General features: G+C 37.5%; 1 protein-coding gene across 1 annotated transcript; it reads left to right on the top strand.

Moving 5' to 3' along the window:
• Nucleotides 1-18,498: 18,498 nt before the first annotated feature.
• LOC133337174 (single-stranded DNA-binding protein 3) lies at nucleotides 18,499-19,930 on the top strand. The gene has a single exon (XM_061545429.1). The coding sequence runs from the start codon at nucleotides 18,537-18,539 to the stop codon at nucleotides 19,860-19,862; it is 1,326 nt and encodes a 441-aa protein (XP_061401413.1). The 5' UTR covers nucleotides 18,499-18,536; the 3' UTR covers nucleotides 19,863-19,930.
• Nucleotides 19,931-20,551: the final 621 nt, after the last annotated feature.

The following is a 20,551-nucleotide window of genomic DNA, read 5'->3' on the forward strand; positions in this document are numbered from 1 at the left end:
ATGACCAATTATCGTTATTCAAAATTTTATTAAACCCAACAAAGCCAAACGAAAATTGCCAACATATGACCGGCAACCAATCCCACTTCCCCCCTATCCACCTCCTCCACTTCTAACCATTATTTTATTCCGAAAAAAAAAAACAATACCAAGACCTCAATATGACCTTTATTTGGCCAAAACAAAGAAAAAACGGCAGTTTTAGTTTTGAAAATTTTTTTCCTCTGCTGCTGCTTCTTCTTCTGTTTGTGAGCATTGTTGTGCAAAACCCATTTCAAAACAATTCAAGGCAGTTTAGCAACGTTTTTGTTTTCTCCACTTGGAAGCGAGTGGAAAACAAAAATTATAATCAAGGGGGAACATAGAAGAGAGGAGCATTAGGGGGGAAAGGAAAAAAGTTTTTTTTATTGTTCTTTTGGCCAGGTTTCATCTGCTGTTTTGTGTGGAGGGTCTCTTAATTACCGTTAAATGTTTATTTCCCTTGACTTAGCACCGAGCGGCAACGATGTTTTGCGGAGTATAGGATGATGGTGGTCTCCGCCTTTGTTGTCTCCAAGTGGAAAGAAAACGTGATGCTGATTAGAGACTTCTCTTTGCTTTGAGATGCTGTTGTTTTTTTCTTTTTTTTTTTTGGTTTTAACGAAGTTTCATTTCCGTTAATTTTCACAAATAAATTGCGCGCAAATTTTCTTTAATTATTCACACAGGGCAGTGACAAGAACAACAACAATGCCAATTTAATTTGTTGCCACATTACAAGGAAAAGGCGGCGGATATTAACTTGGCCAATGGTGGTGACTTGTTATACACACGCACTCGACAGTTGAGGAGCCTGGCCCTGGTGTTGTGCCCAGGAACACCCGGGAGCCAAACACATCTTAACGCTCACTTAAAAATGGTGAATGACAGACACGGGCACACAAACACACGCGAACTCACGAATGCGATATCGCCGTAGTGGTCTTGTTTCCAATATGTAACCGCGTTGGAGAAGCTCTCTGCCCGCCGTTGCTTCTCTAGGTCAGTTGTCAACAATCCTTTTTTTCGTTTTTCTTTTTTGCTGCCTTTAATCACAAAATATTAACCATCACCTTGTTGTTAATGGAGCTCATTTTTCCATTTATTTTTGGACTCGTTTGGGTACGAGGCACGAGTATCCCGGAGAGCACGTCACACGACACACTTACAGCTTCCACGGACAAATGGTAACTAACAACTGAACTGAAATGTGAGTTGTTAGCCCAAAAAAAAAGAAAACGAAAATGTTTACTATTTGTCGAGTGGGCTTCGACAACAACAACAACTTCATGGCGAGGATGTTGGCTGGGCAACAGCAACATGTTGGAAGTCGAGGAAACAGTGGTGTCTAAGGAGATGGAGAGGATTTTGTAAAAAAAAAAATCAAGAGGCCAACAACATGGATTTTTTAAAGACTATATTTCAAGGTCCACCAGAGGCGTGGATTTTTTAAAGACTATATTTCAAGGTCCACCAGAGGCGTGGATTTTTTAAAGACTATATTTCAAGGTCCACCAGAGGCGTGGATTTTTTAAAGACTATATTTCATTTTTTACAAACATATTTTTATTAATCAGATTTTTTTTAAACCCGGATCTTGAAATTGTTGAAGATTATTATTTTCTAAGACCAAAAGGTTCATTTTTTTGGGAACTATTAAACTGATGCTACCACTGTAAGCATCAGTCTTATTTTACAAACATACAACTTGTTTCAATCAAACATGTTATGTGTTCATCAAACATAAACGCAACATATCTACACTTGTATTCCTTCCTTCAGCATTTAACGGATGAGGACCAGCGACCAACATACTTGTCCAGGGATCGATTTGGCGGATGAGCTAGCTAGAGCAAGTGACTCCGTAACAATGACGACAACAACAAAAACTACGACTACTCTGCGTAACACAATCGAACCATTGTTATGGTGTCCTCTGCAATGCAGTACCCAAGAAGGACAAGAACAAACCAAAAAACCAACAACAACAGCAGAGGCAGTAACAACAGATCCTTGATACACGCCAAGTTGTCTTGAGCTGATGTGCAAGGAGCGGGAGTGAGGAAGGCTACTGGTTGTTAACGTCAAGTCGAGCATGTCGTGTTGTGAAGGATGTCTCTTCAATCTTCAGTGGCGTTGGATGTGACTACTCGATGAATGAATAAATGATTGTTCGGATGTGTGTGTGTGTGTGTATGACTGGTACAAGACATTCTGCTGTTAGTCGGGTTTTCCCAAGGAACCTTAGCGTACCAACTACACAAATCACAAGGATTTGCCATTGGTTTTTGTTATCCAAAATATTTTTCTTCTTCTTTTTGTTAAGTTTCTCCTTCTTGAGATTTCTTGTCACTCCTTAAGCATCAGTTCTGTGTAAGGATATGCGTGTGATTGTGTATGTGTGCTCTTTTGCCTGCTGAATTGTTGCACTCAGTCACGTGTTGGAGTGCCATTGGTAATGAAAATCTCTGAAACTGAATGCTTCTCCGGCTGTCGCTGTTGCTGATGATGTTTTCTTTGAAATTGTTGATTCTTGCAGCGAGAAAACACAATAAAAACACGAAAATGGAAAAGAAAGCAAATCGAGTTGGAATTTATTCGTTTGTTTGTCTATTGGACAAATAACACCTGTTCTAGGAATGATAACATAAGACGTGTCGGATTACAAAGTGAACAAAATAATATTAAAATTAGAAGAATTTTTGCGAAAAATGGATGCCGCTTGTTTAAGTCATGGGAGAAAGGTAAAGTATTTCTGGGAAAATTTGCCTTGAAAAAATATTCTATAGAAAATTCACGCCTCTGCTAGACCATGAACAAAATATTCTTTAAAAAATCCAGGCCTCCTTTAGACCCTGAAAAAATACTCTTAAAAAAATACACGCCTCTGCTAGACCATGAAAAAAATATTCTTTAAAAAATCCAGACCTCCTTTAGACCCTGAAAAAATACTCTTAAAAAAATACACGCCTCTTTCAGGCCCTGATATATTCATAAAAAATTCTCGCCTTCTTTAGGCCATGAAAAAATATTTTTAAGAAAAATCCACGCCTCTTTGAAGCCCTGAAAAAATATTCTTAAAAAAATCCAAGCCTCCTTTAGGCCCTGAAAAAAATCTTCTTTAAAAATGCAAGCCTCTGCTGGACCTTGAAAAAAAATTCTTAAAAAAATCCACGCCTCCTTTAGGCCCTGAAAAAATCTTTTTAAAAAATGCAAGCCTCTGCTGGACCTTGAAAAAATATTCTTAAAAAAATCCACGCCTCATTTAGGCCCTGAAAAAATCTTCTTAAAAAATGAAGCCTCTGCTGGAGCTTGAAATAACATTATTTTAAAAAACCACGCCTCTTTAGGCCTTAAAAAATATTTTTTAAAAAATCCACGCCACACGTTCGCCGGTACTCGAAGGAAGTAAAAAAAAATATTTTTTTTTAAAAATGCACGCATAAATTGGTCTAGAAATATATTCGTTAAAAACTCCACTATTCTTATTTACTTACTTAGGTGGCTTGTGACAGAACTTTCGTTCCATAAGCCGAGCTTAAAAAATATTTCCAGGCGCGTCGGTCTTTTGCGCAGTTTTTCCAATTTGAAAGAACGTATTCGGCAATGTTTGCTTCCACTTGATCTTTCCATCTTATTCGGGGACTTCCCCTTCTATTATTGGTTCTGGGGTATCACCGGAGTGAATCTGGAGACGAGGTCTTTCATTCTCCGGTTAACCATAAATCCGCAGCCCAATTCACGTCTCATTTCATGACAGCTATAATACAGGGCGTACTCATCTGATTTACTTACGCCAGTCCCTTTCCATCGCATTTCCTGTGAGGTAATAACATCGGCTTTGTACTTCTTGAGTACATCCGCCAAAGCGAACACTGCGCCTGTTCCGTACAACGTGCGCACATTCCAAGTGCAGATTCGCGGTCCTTTATACGTTTGCGGAGGTCGTCAACGTTAGGGTGTTTGGTTTTCTTTTTCTTTGCTTTTTCATAGTATGTTTGGATTTCCGACTCAACCCATTTTTTTATAGTTCTTATGGGTGAAGGGTGTTTGGTTTTCTTTTTCTTCGCTTTTTCATAGTAGGTTGGGTTTTCCGAGAGTGGGCAAATAGACCGATGCCTCAACATATTAGCTCACTATTTCATCGGGTGATGCAAATAGCTACCCCAGGTGGCACCGCGGGGAGGTCAGTGCCTACAATCGAGATGAAAGAGGACCAAGATAAGCCTGGACTTCCCCATGTTAAAGCCAATCAGAGCCGTTGCTTGGTATCTATCACCTCCTACACCACTCAACACACGATTCTGCTGGACGATAAAAAAAAATATTCTTTAAAAATCCACGCCCTTATATTCTTTAATAAAAACCAATCTTCTATTGGCCAATGAAAAGTCCCCCGATTTTAATTTAAAATTTTTTTAATAATATTTTTTATTTAACCTTTTTTTATAAAATTTTCATATTCATTAAAGTTCGCCTGTTTCCCTTAAACATTTGCAGCTTTTCAAACCATTTGGTTCAGTAAATTTGTAACGGTAAAATATATCTCTTTTAAAGGTGGCAACAACATGCCGGTATAAAAAAAAAACAAAGAAAACAATTTAAACTTATAACATGGCAACTCTGTACCCTCTGTATTGGAATTTATCAAAACAAATATTTGCAATGGGAGTATGCAACAAATGTTTTCAATTGCAACACAATGGCATAACAATAAAATATAATTAATATTCCATTCGACTTACCAGTCTTTTAAGAACAATTTATTGTTATTGTTGTAAATCATTTATGTGTACTTTTGTTGTTTATTCACTAACCGAAAAAAAACACAACCGACATCCAACGAGAGATATGTAAATTAGAACTGAGAGAGACAGTCAGAGAGAGTTCATTGTTGTCGCCTAAAGACAAATAACGGCGTTAATAAATGTTCTTTGTTCTCTTTGGAATTAGGCAGGTCCACATGGTTTGTTTTATGATACAATTGTAAAGCAAAGCTGTTGAACGTTATAAAATTGTGATTTGAAAGTAATTGTGGATGTATAATTTTAAAGGACAATGTAAATACGTTTTGATTAAATTAAAAAAAGAAATTATATTATTTTATTAGAAATGAAAAAAAAAACGCTATACAGAAAAAATACTGTAATTAATTTATGACAAGTTTTCCTTGATACCTATACTTCCTGAGATATTTTTCCTCCAAAATGTAGTTCCTACCAGACATTTGGCCCTTCAAAGCATTGGATAATACTTGCAAGAATATGTCCATCATCAAATTCACCTGATAAAACCTTGGTTTTTATAATTGTCACACATGTACAAAGATGTTTATTGGCGTAGCATCAATATGTATGCATAACGTATGTGAATCTTTACAATCTAATTAAAAACAAATTTTGAAATCAATATTTTGTTTTTAAAGTCCGATCAGCGTAGTCACTTATGTGGCTGCAGCACTCTGAGACCGTCAAGTCCATTGTGATCATCCACGAACAGAAAAATATATGGAGAAAGAGAGAGATGAGAAGCTTACAAGGAAGTGTGAAGGTAGAAGATATATTACGTGTCAATGTTGCACTTTTCCCAACCACATTAGGTTTCTAATTATACTTTATATTAGAGCAGGTTCCGTTGTTCAGAAACAAAGACTCGCTGGAAAATAAGCACCCTCTAGTCTGTGCCGTCTGTAAGCCAGGACTGGACAGTGACACAAGAGATGCTCAATTGTCTCCGTTTCCTCCTCGTCAACGCAGAGTCTACAGTAACGCCTCAAAGTTCCGATAAAGATGAAATATGGGTGGTTTGATTGAGCCATCCATTACTAGATCTCATCCGTTCTTTCATTACCCAGGATGTCACGGTGTCCTGGTACTCAACACAGCCGATAGCTGTAATTAAGTTCTTCCAAAGCTGTTCTACATTTGGAAGAACTTCCACAAAAATAGTCACCGGTTCAAAAATCTCTACATCCGGACTTTATCAATTCAGCTGCTTTCCAAATAGCGAAGATTTCAGCTTGGAAAACACTATGCTATCCAGCTTGTAGGTTAACTCAAGGTCTAACTTTTCACAGTAGACGCCAGCCCCTGTACCCCCTGACCGTCCAGAGGAGGGTTACTCCGGTTCCAGTCTCTATTAGGACATCTACGACATCTACATCGTCAAATGTTAGGACTGGTGATATATAGCCGCTTAGTTTAGTCCTTGGTCCAATGTCATACCTGATTCGTTGAAGATACAACCATGCCCAAAGGTACTACTTCGACAAAGTTTTTTGTTCATGCAGCCTTAGGGCACTATGTGCGGCCTGACACTTAATGCTGAGGCCCGAGGCCTTAAGTTCAGCATTGCGTTCAGAGCTGCTTGTGGCATGCTCCTCATGGCCCCTGTTATTAAAATAGGGGCGCCTCTTTGAACCTTATCTAATTTTCTGGATGTCGACTAGTGGCGCAGGCAGTTCCACCAAACAAGAGAATGATAGGAAATGATGGGACTCACCACTGTGATATACAACCAGTGTATAGTCGATGGTTTTAGCCCCCAACTGTTCCCAATGAAATTCTTGCATGATAGAGTGCCATCATGGTATAATAATAGAAGGTAACAGCAAGTGTTGTTGTACAAAAAACGATACAACAACCACATGGAAATTTGTTTTTGTAAGTTCTACTAGTGTCAACTCATTTGACAGAAAAATGTAAACAAATAAACAAATTATCATCAAATTATTTTTATTTTGAAAATGAAATATTTTCGAATCCTCAAAATAAAAATTGAAAAACATGAATGAAAATCTTTCAAAGTTATATTTCTATCGCTTCCACATCTTTCCTATAATTGAGCCATTGCCACATATATGTGTAACACATATGAAAATGCCGGGAATAGCGATTTATTCCTTGAAGAAAGATTTGCTTCCTGAAATTTTCCCAGCAGGCAGATTGAGTAAATTGAATACGGGAGCATATTTAATAAAGAACAATTTCAAATTGTATGCGTTCCCAATTTTCCTGTTGGGTGATTTTTAAAAACATAATTTGTCAAATTCATATTGACACTAGTATTACGTTGGAATCAAATCAGCTGGGATTTGCTGTTACCTTTTATAATTGTACCATGGAGTGCCATCAGCCCTGTCTTCGGCCGTTCCTCAGCGTTCCTATTCCATCGAATCAGCGTAGCTAATGTATTTAACATTTGGACTTTGATTACAGCTATATTTACAAATCCGCAGTATATTCTGAATCAATAATTGGTTGCGGAATATTAACGAATATTTTCAATTGCCTTGATCACATGTAAAAAATACAATTTTACAATTTGTATTGTCCCCTTTAAACACAAGGTTATTAAATCTACCTTGCCCTGTGAATTGCTCAAATGAACGGCGTCACTATCGTTCTCTCTTTAGCAACGATGGTTTAACGGTTATTTTATACAATGCGGTACACATATGTTTCGCAATTAATATTGTTAATTTTTATTAAATAATGCATAAAACTATATTATTTATATATACTCATTATAGCTTTATTTTATACTTTCTAAAACGGCGAACTACACAAGCTTTCAATGAAACACAATAGAGACGCACATCAAACAATCAACGGCGTCGTTGATGGCTTAACGGCTAGTTAACCTATCATTCTTTTTTAAAGAAAAATACTGCATTTTATTGAACAGTGCATAAAATTACAAATGTAAAGACGATATTAATTATTAATAACTATATTTTATTAATTTAATTGCGTTTACCAATAATAAATACTCAAAAAAAAAACATAGTACCACATCACCTATTTAACGGCGTCACTTCCCCAATCTTGTCAAAAAATTCTGTTATTATTGTCATTTGTTGTGTGTGCAAAGAGTTCACAACGAGAAAGATCTCCAAAATTGTGGTGGTTTCATTCTTATATGTACATATGTGTGTATGTAGAAAGCAATTAAAACGAAGAACGAAAAAAAACAATAAAACTTGAAAATGCCGGGAGTCACAACCAACAGCAGCAGCTAACCAACCATCCATACAGCACACCAAAACAACATACAGACGGAGGGGTGGGTGTGCGACAAAGATAGAGAAATCGATATATATGTAGTTATGTGTGTATGTATGTGCAAATGGAAATTGCCCTGAAGGAAATGTGGGGTGTTGTATCGCCTTTGTCTACTATTGTGGCGACATGTCTCCATATTTTCTACAACTTGTCTACATATCATGTAATAAGAAGGAGCATTTGTTATGTTAACAACCAACTGAGCATGGTTATGCTTCTTCTTTTTTTCTTTAATTATAAATATGTTGGCGGCAATAGACAGATATTTCGTTAAAAACGCGAGTTTAAAGTTATTAATGGTAATAATTAAATTAATTAATTGGTGAAAAAATTTTTGAGCAAAAGAAATTATAAAAAATTTACAAGTGACATATGTGACCTTTTGTCTATATATACAAACTATTGACTTACTACTGACCGTGTCCACATATGCGACGCTGTGTCTATATCTAAAAACTACTGACTTACTACTGACCAAGTCACTAGTTCATTTCCAATGACAAGCACATGTTAAATGTCAATAGTAAAATGCATTGTGTTGGGTATAGTCGGTCAACAGTATTGGTGACGATGTCAATAGTAAGTCAATACTGATTTACTGTAGACATTTCCTACAGGGTGGTTAAAAAGAGTACGAAATAGATAAAATAAAATTAAGTTTAGAGTTGCCGCTGATTTTAATAGGAACATTGAAGGGGAATTTTCTGAAATCTCTAGGAATAGAACAATCTGCATCTAAAACGTTATGTACATTATAACTTTTTTACCGGGTTAGCCTACCTTATGACGATTTATTTGACATATAAGCACTGGATTAACGAAATTTGGTACAAGGTAAAAGTACTATACAAGATAATTTCCCATTGTACAATAACAAAAAGGCAGGATAAGTCATCTCAACACAATGAATAAAAAGGATAGCATTGCATTAACACTTGGCAACCCTATTCCAATTACGAAGGAGATATAAAAAGGTATATAAAATATAAAAATCCCAGTTGGAAATTTTTGCAAGCAACAATATATTTCCCATTAAGATGATAATAATAATTACAATGTATGTAGGCGAAATTTTCCACATATTGAGAATAACCCAACAAAATACTAAAATACAGGTTCTACGCATATGTATATTTACAAATTAATTTAAAGTTTTCTCTTAATTTTTCCATTTTGCAAAAATTCTCAAATGTCAATAAGAATTTTTCCAATTGGGTTCTGTGAAAATTGTTTTTGTGCAAAAGAGACAACACGATGTCACTGGCTAATGTAAATTACAATTTATCACAATGCCATGTCGTGTGTGTGACAGAGCATGCATGTATGCTTTCGTGGTGTCCAAGCAAATTGCAAAGTCGTTCGTTCGTTCATGTTGCTCTGTGTGTGTGTGTGCGCGCACTGTATGCGTTTGTATGTGCAGTTTTTCGAGTATTGTCTCCATACGTTGTCGTCTTCGACCATACGCTAGCAAACGCGAGACGCACTTGTAGCGAAAATTTTACACCAAATAATTGTCGGATTTTCTCTCGAATAAAATCAGCAAAAAAGGAAAAAAGAATGAAAAAGAAATTAACAAAATTTGCAATTTAAACAAATTCGTGTATGTGAAAAAAGCCGTACGGCAAATAAAAATAGAAGAAAAAATTCATAATACATACAGTGTGAAGTATAGAGATACCACAAAGCAAAAAAAAATAATAAAAAAATTTTGAAGCAACATTGATAAAAATATGATCAATGGAAACATGTAAAAATGCAATTGGATGTGAAAAATATCGATGAAAATTTCACATTGAAGCAAGAAAAAAATTTTAATGTGATTTATAGAGAAGAAGACGACGAAGAAGAAAAGAAGAATAAAAAAATATCAGTGGTGGTGAAGGCGACGAAAAAAACAAATACACAACAAAAACAATAGCTATAGCAGCACCACCGACAACAGCAGCAACAACAACAACGGCGACAACAAATGTGGCAGCCGCAGTAGCAGTGCTGAGAAATTGACGAAATCAACTGTGAGTGTCCGTTGTGTCGTATTGTCATCATTTTTACTCTACTCTCCTTACATCGCGCCGTTGTCACAAATTTGTGTACAACAGCAGTAGCTGCAATAAAAACAACAACAGAGCAAGTGTTATTAGCCGTTTGTTTGTGTGAGTGTGTGTTGCTGTGTTTTTTTACTTGTTAAGAGGGGGTAAGAGTGAGAGAGCGAGAAAGAGTGCAAACGCAAAAAATAAGAATAAGCACACACATGAAAAACAAAAAGTGAGAAAAAGAAGGCAAAGCTATACTCATATGCAAACATATTCAAGCACATAAACACACGCACACACGCTCGCCATACAAAAAAACCACAGCAACAACATTGAAAAAAGATTATAGTGAAATCTCGTTCGTTCGTTCGCTCGCTCGGGTGGAAAAAAGAAGAAGAGTGTTGTGTGTGTGTTTTTTGTTTTTGGTTAAAAAAGGTAGATATCAGCAAAGGCAAGCCAGCAGCAAAAAAGAAGTAAGAAATAGAAAGAGGGGGGAGGAACAAAAACACCACCGTCCGTCAACTAGAACAATAATAATAATAACATTTTGTGTGCGTTCATGTTCTATGGCAGAAGAGCTAGCCGTCAGTCAGTTAGAATTATTGTTAAGAGAGAGCGTGAAGTAATGAAGTGACAATGAGTGAGAGAGAGGGGTGAACAAGGGAGTGCGTGTTTAGTACATAAAAACAGATAAATAAAATATTAAATGCAAACAACAAAGTGGTAATATTATCATCCACTATAAATGAAAAAGAAAATACCCATTTGTTTGTGAAATAAAAACAAAAAAGAAGTAAATTAAATATTGAAAAAAGCAACACATAACATAAAATGAAGTTCAAAAGCTTAACGTAAATAACATCAAAGGTATTTGGCAGTGTAAAAAACATCATCATTACTTCTTAAGGAGAAAGAACAAACCAAATAGAAAATCGTTCCACAAGTCAATTTAAAACAGAAAAACCGAACATGTAAAGAAAATTTTGCATTAGTGCTGTGTTTACTTTAATTTAAGCAAAAAATAATAATTTAATTAATTACACAAGTCATCATAATATAGTAAGACTGTCTGTCAGTCAATCAGCCAGTCAGTTGTTAAGACAACAAAAGAAGAAGAGAAGTACACAAAGAGAAGAATATTTTTTTCGGTGTGTTTTTGTTACGATTTCAACATTGTTCTTGTTGTTGGTCATCTTCTTCGCATTTCTTGGAGAGTAAACAACATCAACGCTCATACACAAATACACAACAAACATCAACCTGCCATTATCAGTTAGCTGGCAAGCAATCAGGCAGGCAACAACCAAACAGCACCGCTGCCAATAACATTTTTGTTGCTGGACGTATTTTTCTGTTATTATTGTAGTTGTTGTTTCTAATATTTCATTTAGCCATTATCATTGAACGACAGCAACAACAACAAAATCACCACCATCATATTCGGCAGCATATTAATTTATACGATAAATACGAACAAGGTTTGTTTACAGCAACAACAACAAAAAGAGAGCGCACATCTTAGAAACAAAATTCATCATCTTTCATTATTTTAAATCAATAGAAGAGTAGTACATATTTTTTATCATAATAATGATTATGGTGATTATTTTCATCATCATCATTATTTTCAACTATTTTTATGAAGAAAAAATGTTATTTGTCATTGCCTTTTTTTTGGAGTTAGCGGTGAGTTGCCACCTGTTAGGCTGTTGTCTGTCAAAATGCAGTTGTGAGTGATGATGACAAAGTTGTGTGTTGCTGTCTTCGTGCTAAACCAAAGCCGGGCTACAAGCTTAGTTTACACGCGTCATAATCTTGACGCAAATTAGACTCCCCATTGGATTTAAAAAAATGTTATCCTAAAATGCCGGCATAATAGATAGGGTACCTTTTAGCGCTTTCTTAAGATTTTCAATTAAGAGTTTGTAACATGATTAGCTTATGGAAATGAATGTCTTTTTAGTAAAAACCATAAAATTTTTCTGTTTTAATTTTTTTTATTATGGTGATATGTTTTTTCTTGTGGGACGTACCCGGTTATTTGATCCGGAAGGTTGGATACCGGTACCCGGTTCTACGGATCCGTTTAAAATAAAGTTGGTATCATTTTAAAGCTTATAAAAATACCGTTCCACTGAGTGAAGCGGCTACGCGACAGAATTGCCTTGTTTTTAGACTGTATCTCCAAAACCGTTTGAGATAACCCCATCAATGGAGATATATTTTTATAAGCTTGATACCCATTTTATATAAACCGGATCCGTAGAACCGGAATTAACCGGGTACCCGTACCCGAACTTTCGGGTCAAATAACCGGGTACGTCACCCAAGAAAAAAATATATCCCCATAATTAGAGTTGTTTTACACTGTTGGTGATTGGGATTGGTGTTGAGAGTTTTTCTCTCTTGAGAGGGTAATTAGAGTTGCGCTATTTTTAATTTTGTGATAAGCGTACTTTTTGTTCACAAAAGGTACGAAATGATATAAACGTACCAAAACAAAAAGTAGATTTTTTATTATTCGTGAATACATTTACACTTAAATTATAACATATATTATTTATGCAAATAACTGGTATAAATATTGGCCAATATTTCTCGATAATTACCTTTTTAAGTACCTTTTCGTACTTTTTTATTCCTAAGCGTGGTTTTATATTTGTGGGGATCGGGATCGGTGTTGAGAGTTTCTCTCTCTCTCAGTGGTAAATTGTGAATTGTGTTGGAAAACATTACCACAGGTAGGAACAAAAACGTACGAAAAGGTACCTCAAATTCTACTTCAAATGATAATAAATCATAATTATCGAGAAATATTGGCCAATATTTGTACCAGTTATTTGCATAAATAATATATATTATAATTTAAGCGTAAATGTATTCACGAATAATAAAAAAAATCTAATTTTTGTTTTGGTACGTTTATGTCAATTCGTACCTTTTGTGGACAAAAAGTACGTTTGTTACAAAATTAAAAATAGCGCAACTCTAATTACTCTCTCAAGAGAGAGAAACTCTCAACACCGATCCCGATCCCGGTAAATATAAAACCACGCTAACTGTGGCAATAGTTTGCAACTCCACCAATGAGAGAGAGAAAAAACTCTCAACACTAATCCCAATCCTAATCCCAGTGTAAAATCACGCTTAGGGTAAAAATACTTACATCTGGAAAAAATGTCAGAAAAATCTTATCGTTTTTACTAAACTAGAGATGTTTCGTAACCGGTTCTACCGAACCGATTAATGCAAAATGGGCATCATTTAAAAGCGTATGAAAATACTTTTCTATTAAATGGTGATATACCGTAAGAAAACTCTATAAAATCGAACAACGATTCATTGAAGTCCCTTACCCATGCTGTCCTAAATGATATAGGATTTGTAGATGTATCTGTTTTGGATCATAAGATATGAAACTTAGAACACTACAATGCTTGGGAAATTTTACAAGGAAATTTTTTCACATAGCTGGTGTTGGGTTGGTTCAGAAATGTTGTTGATATTACCAAATCTTTTGAGAGGTACCCGTAAAGTGAAGTACAAGTTAACAAGTGCAAGTAAGGCACTGGTGCAGGCGTCTACTGTAGGGAATTAGAAATATACAACTCATATAACCTTAACAATCATTGTAGAGTTTTTCAAGCAGAAATCCTTGCAATCACGAAAGCGACAGAGATAGTCAAAACACTTACTGCCGATAATACGGACGGGACCGGTGACTATATATGTCGATAGTCAGGCGGCCCTAAAGGTTTGGAGTCGTGAACTACAAATTCAAAAGCAGTTCTTGATTGCAAGTCCGCTCTGCATTATATACGACGGATAGTAAATTTATGTTGTGTCACAGGACTTAACAACATAGAAGGGAACGAGATAGCCGTCAAGCTCGAGCTCGTTGGGGTTCACAGTCGTCCAATCATTGGCAACATCCGAAGTAGTCGATAACATATGGTCGAGAGAACCTGGTTTTAGAATCTCAAAAGCTATCTGACCTGAATTCTCTCATCGAAGAAGGGAGAGAGAGATTAAAATCATTGTGGGGATCATAACAGGTCACTGCATGATTAGATCACTCACTTCGAAATTGGACTCCAGCGGAGAGGATTACTGTCGTCTATGTGAGGACGAAGTGGAGCTAGAAACAATTTAACATATGCTCTGTAGACGAGCTGCGGCTGTCAGTGTATATAAATAAATTTTTTTGGTCCTTTGAAAAACTGAGTTTTTCTCCACCCGTGGTAAGAGACTCAGTGGAATAAGCAAAGAAATCATTTTAACCAATTGACTTAGGGAAAAAGTAATAACAATTTTGAGTGAGGAGCTCAAGAATTTTTAGAGATTTTCTGTTCTACGAAGTGAACAGTTTTTTTATTTAACACAATAAGATGGAGAAAGAATTAGATTTTTCCATAGAGTCTTTGGAAAAAAGATTTGATGAAAATGGGAGGAAGGAACAGTACAGGCGATTTACTCGAAAAGCCGAAGAGTTTAACGCCATGTGTACGCATTTGGAATCGCGAATATCCATCCGCAAAATGGCCCAATTTATGGAATGGTTGAATATACTTGAGGAGGAGTTGCAAGATCTTCAGCAATTGGCGCTCAAAATTGACGTCGAAAATATAAAATTGGAATATAACCTAAAATAAAAAACTGAGAGCGTTTAAATTTAATGTGCATTTCTTTGACGACATTGAAGATGAACAAAATCAGAGAATTAGTTTGGAATATATATTCTTTGAAGCCGGTTATGTAATTGACCGATGTGACGTCGTGAAAAATGAATTATGTACCTAGAATGTCAAAAAAGAAAGCCTTAATCCAAATGAAATATTTGAAGACATATATGAAGATCAAAATTTTTATTCCAGTAGTTTCAGATGTGCAGTTTTCTGAAGATATATTCTTCATATTGAATCGTATGGCGGACAAGCCCTCACTTTGGAATGAATATACATACATTCAGAAAGTGAAGAGCGAGACAGTCTAATGACGCTGGTGGATAAAGTTTCAGTGGTAGAAAGATCACTGGAGAATGGTTAGAAAATCCATAGGTTAGAACCAGAAGTCTATGAAAAAAATTAGATCTCGTAATGAAGAAGAAAATGGTGATGTCGCCACGGATGTGGAAAACAAGCTAGAAGAAAATGGCGATGTGTGGAAGCCATGGAAAAAATGATATTTGGGGTTCTCCAATACCTAAGGGCAATTCACATTGTAGTATATTTAATAACCTCTTCAGATCTAGGAATATAGTTAAGCTCTCTCATGCTGGAGGGATTTTAAATTCAATTTTATTTCATAAGAAAAGATATGCAAAAACGCAAAAAAAAACAGCAGAAAAAACCTCAAAGAAGTCGAAGGTGCAATTTTGTATAATGATGAAAGCAGTAGACGAAGGTGGAGAAAATTCTGCATCGGAAACTTTTTCCTTGATTTTACTATGTCCTGGAATTCAACAATGACTAACGAAATAACGTATATTAGGCAGAGTTATTTTGTAGTCATTGTTCGATGGTAAATTTGTAGGCTGGGAGGACTATATTGCTGGATAGCCTCGTATCATAAGTTGCAAATTACAATTTTTTTGTAAGATGTAACATAAGTACATGAGTTACTTGAATATAATTCTTCTCGATAGTTGTTTCATCGACTATCAGGAACGACGCGAAATTTCCTGAGGCATTTTCGGGAGTTTCGTCGTGGGTCGAAAAGCAATTTATAATAAACCTTAATTTCGATTCTAGTAAATGAAATATCTAACAGTATATATTGTAATGCATATTGTAATCATACCGATTTTGTACCGGGGTGCATCTGGAGCTTATCATCGTCAACCTTTTTTTTTTCTTTAATTTCAACTGATTCCTAGGGATGCCAACTTCAATTCAAAATATTCGACATGCTACAACGTGAACAACGTGATATTTCGTTGTTCAAGTATCTTCTACACAAACGTTTAGTCGACAACAGTTCACTGCAACTTGGCAATCCATTTGAAAGGTATAATTTCAGTGTTTCGTCTTCGTTCTCTCCTGTCCTTCCCTTCTATGTACGTTTATCAAAACAGTGATGTCAATGCAATATATGAAAATCTGTATTTGCAAAGTTTCACCAGTTAAAAATGTATAAATTTTTACTACGATAATAAATTTTCTTTTATAATAGTAAAGATGAGTAAATTCGTGCAGTTCTGAAATAGATAGAGTTGTTTCGTTTTATAATTTATTTTTTATTCATTGATTTTTGAACTATTATAGTCATGTTTTTTTACCGGGTTAACCTACTCAATGAAGATTTATTTGACATATATACAATGGAATTGATAAGTAAAATCCACTGGGTTAACGGAATCCGATACAATGTAAACGCCGTATTAATCTAATATTAGATTTGTCCGTTAACATCGACAAAATATACATTTGCATTATGCTGAATTTAATAAACGGAGCGGGCTTTAAAGTACCCATTCCATTGCTTATAAAAAAAAGCGAAAAAAGCATTAATGCGATCATGACCAATGGCTACGCGCAGTGTAAACACAGCCTAACATTAACGACAAATACAACGTCAATTTCTAATAATTTGCAAACATACGAAATTGAAAAAAATCACCAAATTTGCAATATTGTTTCGCACTGTACATTTTGGCAATTCTTTCATTACATTTATTTTCTTATCTTGAATTTTATTTTCATATTGAATTTTTGCCTTCTTTTTTCCCTCTACATTTTCAGTTTGCGAAACGTCGTACAACAACAAAACCCCATCATCATCACACACCAAATTGAACGGGGGAGAATTCGTGTGAGTGTGAAAGAGAGAAAAAATCAATACTAACAGTGGTGCTCTAACAAAAGAGTGGCACAACAAGAAGAGTGTATAGCAGGCGGCAGAAATAATAACAACAACAAACACATCAAAATACAAAAAAAAAACTAAAAACGAATGAGGTGGTTGTTCAGCAGCGCAAACGAACTCAACACACAAGCAGAAGTAGAAGAAGCAGCAGCAGTGCTAGCTACACAACACAATCCCACAAGCAAACATACACACAAACACACATCTAAATATACTGTCATCATCATCAACGCCGCAACGCAACCAGAGCGACAACAACAAGAACAAGCATAATAATCAAGTACTACACCGACGGCAGTAGCAGGCAGCCGCAGCGACGTCTCAGCTGCAGCAATAACAAAAGCAACTACAACAGCAACAGTAATAATAATAAAAAGGCAAAAAAGAAACGGTAAAACGAAGAAGAAGCACCAGCAGCAGCAAGCAAGCACAGCAGATACAAGAAGACAAATATGAACTAAATTTTGATGGTATTAGTCGTGTATAAATCAGATGAGAGGATATAGGTGAAAGAAACTCACGCACACACACAGGGAAACCCTCAAACAAAAAAATCAATTGGTGTTTCATTTTTTGTGTTTTGTGTGGATTTAATGCAACAACTGAAACTGAACCGAACCGAACTGTGCTGAATCCGTCAAAGAAGAATAGCAGAGGAAGAAGAAGAATAAGCAGAAAACTCAACATCAAATAAAGTCAAACCGAACCGGACAGGACGGAAAAGAAACACTGAAAACACACAATTTAAATAAAAGTTAACGCCGCGTAAACACCACCACCAAAATTTAATAATGAATGGAGTCGCAAAAATACACAAAAATAGTTGAAGTGAGAAGACACGACGACGACGGCAACAACGCAACGACAACGAGAAGGAGAAACAAACATTAAGAAAGATACACCGATAAAAGAAGGACGGTGCGGCGCGGCATATACAAAAACAAGGGAATAAAATAAAAACCGACGACGAACCAGAGGTAAATCCGAAAGAATTGAACAAAAAATTGGAAGAAGCAACCGAGGAAATATAGGATAAACCAACCAAAGGAATTGAAGAAGAAAAAATGATGATTGGTTGGGGGTGAGAAAAACCAAACCGACGAACATACGAATATAAAGAAAAAACAAAAAATTTAAAATTGAATTGTTTTTGTGATTTCATATTTTCATTGGCGTTTGGTTCACATTTTGTGCTGAAAGTCATCATCCAAGTACAATACAAGAAGAAGACATTTCAACAAAACTCAGTCAACAAAATATAAAAAGTCAAGAGAAAATAAACTCAAAGTAAAAAAACCAACAAATACAGGGTGAGAGAGCGCCAATCGCCAACGAGCGAGCGACACAAGCAAGAGTGGCGAGCAGCAGCATAAACTGACCGCCGGAATCAACGTTGTTGAGCCAGCGGCTGTTTTCCCTGCCCTCTCCACCGGCACACACACCGGACCTGAAAGCAGCTCCAAAATCATTGACACATCACATCTATCTAACCACCTCACCATCATCTCTCGACAAGAAGCAAGCCGTAGCAGAAACAGCAACAGTATAACTAACAAAAATGTATGGCAAATCTAAAACCTCATCGGTGCCTTCAGATGCTCAGGCCCGTGAAAAATTAGCTCTGTATGTGTACGAATACCTGCTACATGTCGGAGCACAAAAGGCAGCACAAACGTTCCTCTCCGAAATTCGATGGGAAAAGAACATCACACTGGGCGAGCCACCGGGCTTTTTGCACACATGGTGGTGCGTATTTTGGGATCTGTACTGTGCCGCCCCCGAAAGACGTGACCAGTGCGATCACTCATCAGAGGCAAAAGCCTTCCACGATTATGGATTTGTCAGTTCGGGCTATGGTGTAAACGGAATTGGCCCTGGTGGTCCACACAGTGCTGGCGGTCCAGCACCCAGTCCTTTAGGCCAGATGCCTCCAGGAAGTGATGGTCCGATGGGACCGGGCGGCCCAATGGGTGCAAATTTCTTCCCCAGTTCAACGATGAGACCTTCACCGCCTACACATGCGTCAAGTCCACAGCCTCCACCATCACAGATGATGCCGGGACAACCGCCATTTATGGGCGGTCCACGATATCCAGGTGGTCCCAGACCAGGCGTGCGTATGCAAGGAATGGGTAATGAGTTCAACGGACCTCCTGGCCAACCTATGATGCCCAATAGTATGGATCCAACGCGGCCGGGTGGCATGGGTCCAATGAATCCTCGCATGAATCCACCCAGAGGACCCGGCGGTATGGGCGGTCCAATGGGTTATGGCGGACCTGGAGGTATGAGAGGTCCAGCGCCCGGTCCCGGAGGAATGCCACCGATGGGTATGGGAGCTGGCGGCCGACCACCTCAATGGCAGCCGAATGCGACAGCGCCCATGAACGCGTATTCATCATCGTCACCGGGTAATTATGGTCCCGGTCCAGGCTCAAATGGTCCTCCGGGACCGGGAACACCTATTATGCCATCACCACAAGATAACACACAAGCGGGCCCCGGCGGTCCTGGCGACAACATGTATTCACTAATGAAACCCGAATTTCCCATGGGCGGTGGACCTGATGGGGGAGGCGGTGGTCCCGGCGGCATGGGTCCTATGGGTGGTGGTCCAAATTCAATGGGTCCTGTACTTAATGGCGGAGCGGGCGACGGCACCGGTCTCGATGGTATGAAAAACTCACCGGCCAATGGAGGACCTGGAACGCCACGTGAAGATTCCGGCAGCGGTATGGGTGACTACAATCTCGGCGGCTTTGGTGGACCTGGTGAAAATGATCAAACAGAATCGGCGGCTATATTAAAAATCAAAGAGAGTATGCACGAAGAAGCCAAAAGATTTGAAAAAGATACAGAACCCAACGACTATTTCATGCAATAACCGCCCGAACAAACCAACCTCGTACAACAACCGCAACAGCCACAAACAACAACAGCAGCAGCAACAGATATTGATGAACAGAAGATGAATATTAGTAACAATGCCTCTTCCTCCTCCAGCTCCGCCATCAATAATTCCAATACCAGCAGCAACAACATCAACACAACAAATGGCAGCAACAAAATGACATCCAATAACAACAACATCAACAACAGAAGCCATCATCAGCAACAATATCATGCTGAAATGACAACGGCGGCGGCCACCACATCATTGGAATCACAAACGGCAGCAGCATTATCAGCCTCATCGGCTGCTCATAGCAGCTCCACTAGTACCACCGCCGACGAAGATGAGACAAGTGCATTATTAGCGGTAGCCATGATGAACAGTGTCAAGGAGGGTCTAGGCTCGGCTATGCTGCAACATTTGTGGTCCTCAATGGCTGCAGTTTCCAAGCAACCGTAAATGACGACGCCGAAGGCCTTGGTGAGAGGAGGAGAGTAGAGAAGGATAATGAGGAGCTGTTTGCTGAGTTAAGGAACGTGCGCTCCACGCTCGGCGGCATTGGCATCTTCTGCAATATGTAAAAGCTAAACAAAAATAGTATATCGAATTATGAATGCGTCTTGCCATGATGATGATGAATGAATGAAGGAACAAATGCAAATGCCTGCGTAAATGCCGCC

This window comes from Musca vetustissima, unplaced genomic scaffold (assembly GCF_032173495.1).
Source record: "Musca vetustissima isolate MV318-11 ecotype Yass unplaced genomic scaffold, APGP_CSIRO_Mvet_v1 utg12501, whole genome shotgun sequence".
In the NCBI taxonomy this organism is placed as follows: domain Eukaryota; kingdom Metazoa; phylum Arthropoda; class Insecta; order Diptera; family Muscidae; genus Musca; species Musca vetustissima.

Excerpts from the sequence above, each read along its gene's own strand:
- LOC133337174 (XM_061545429.1), top strand. The coding sequence starts at position 18,537 with ATGTATGGCAAATCTAAAACCTCATCGGTGCCTTCAGATGCTCAGGCC.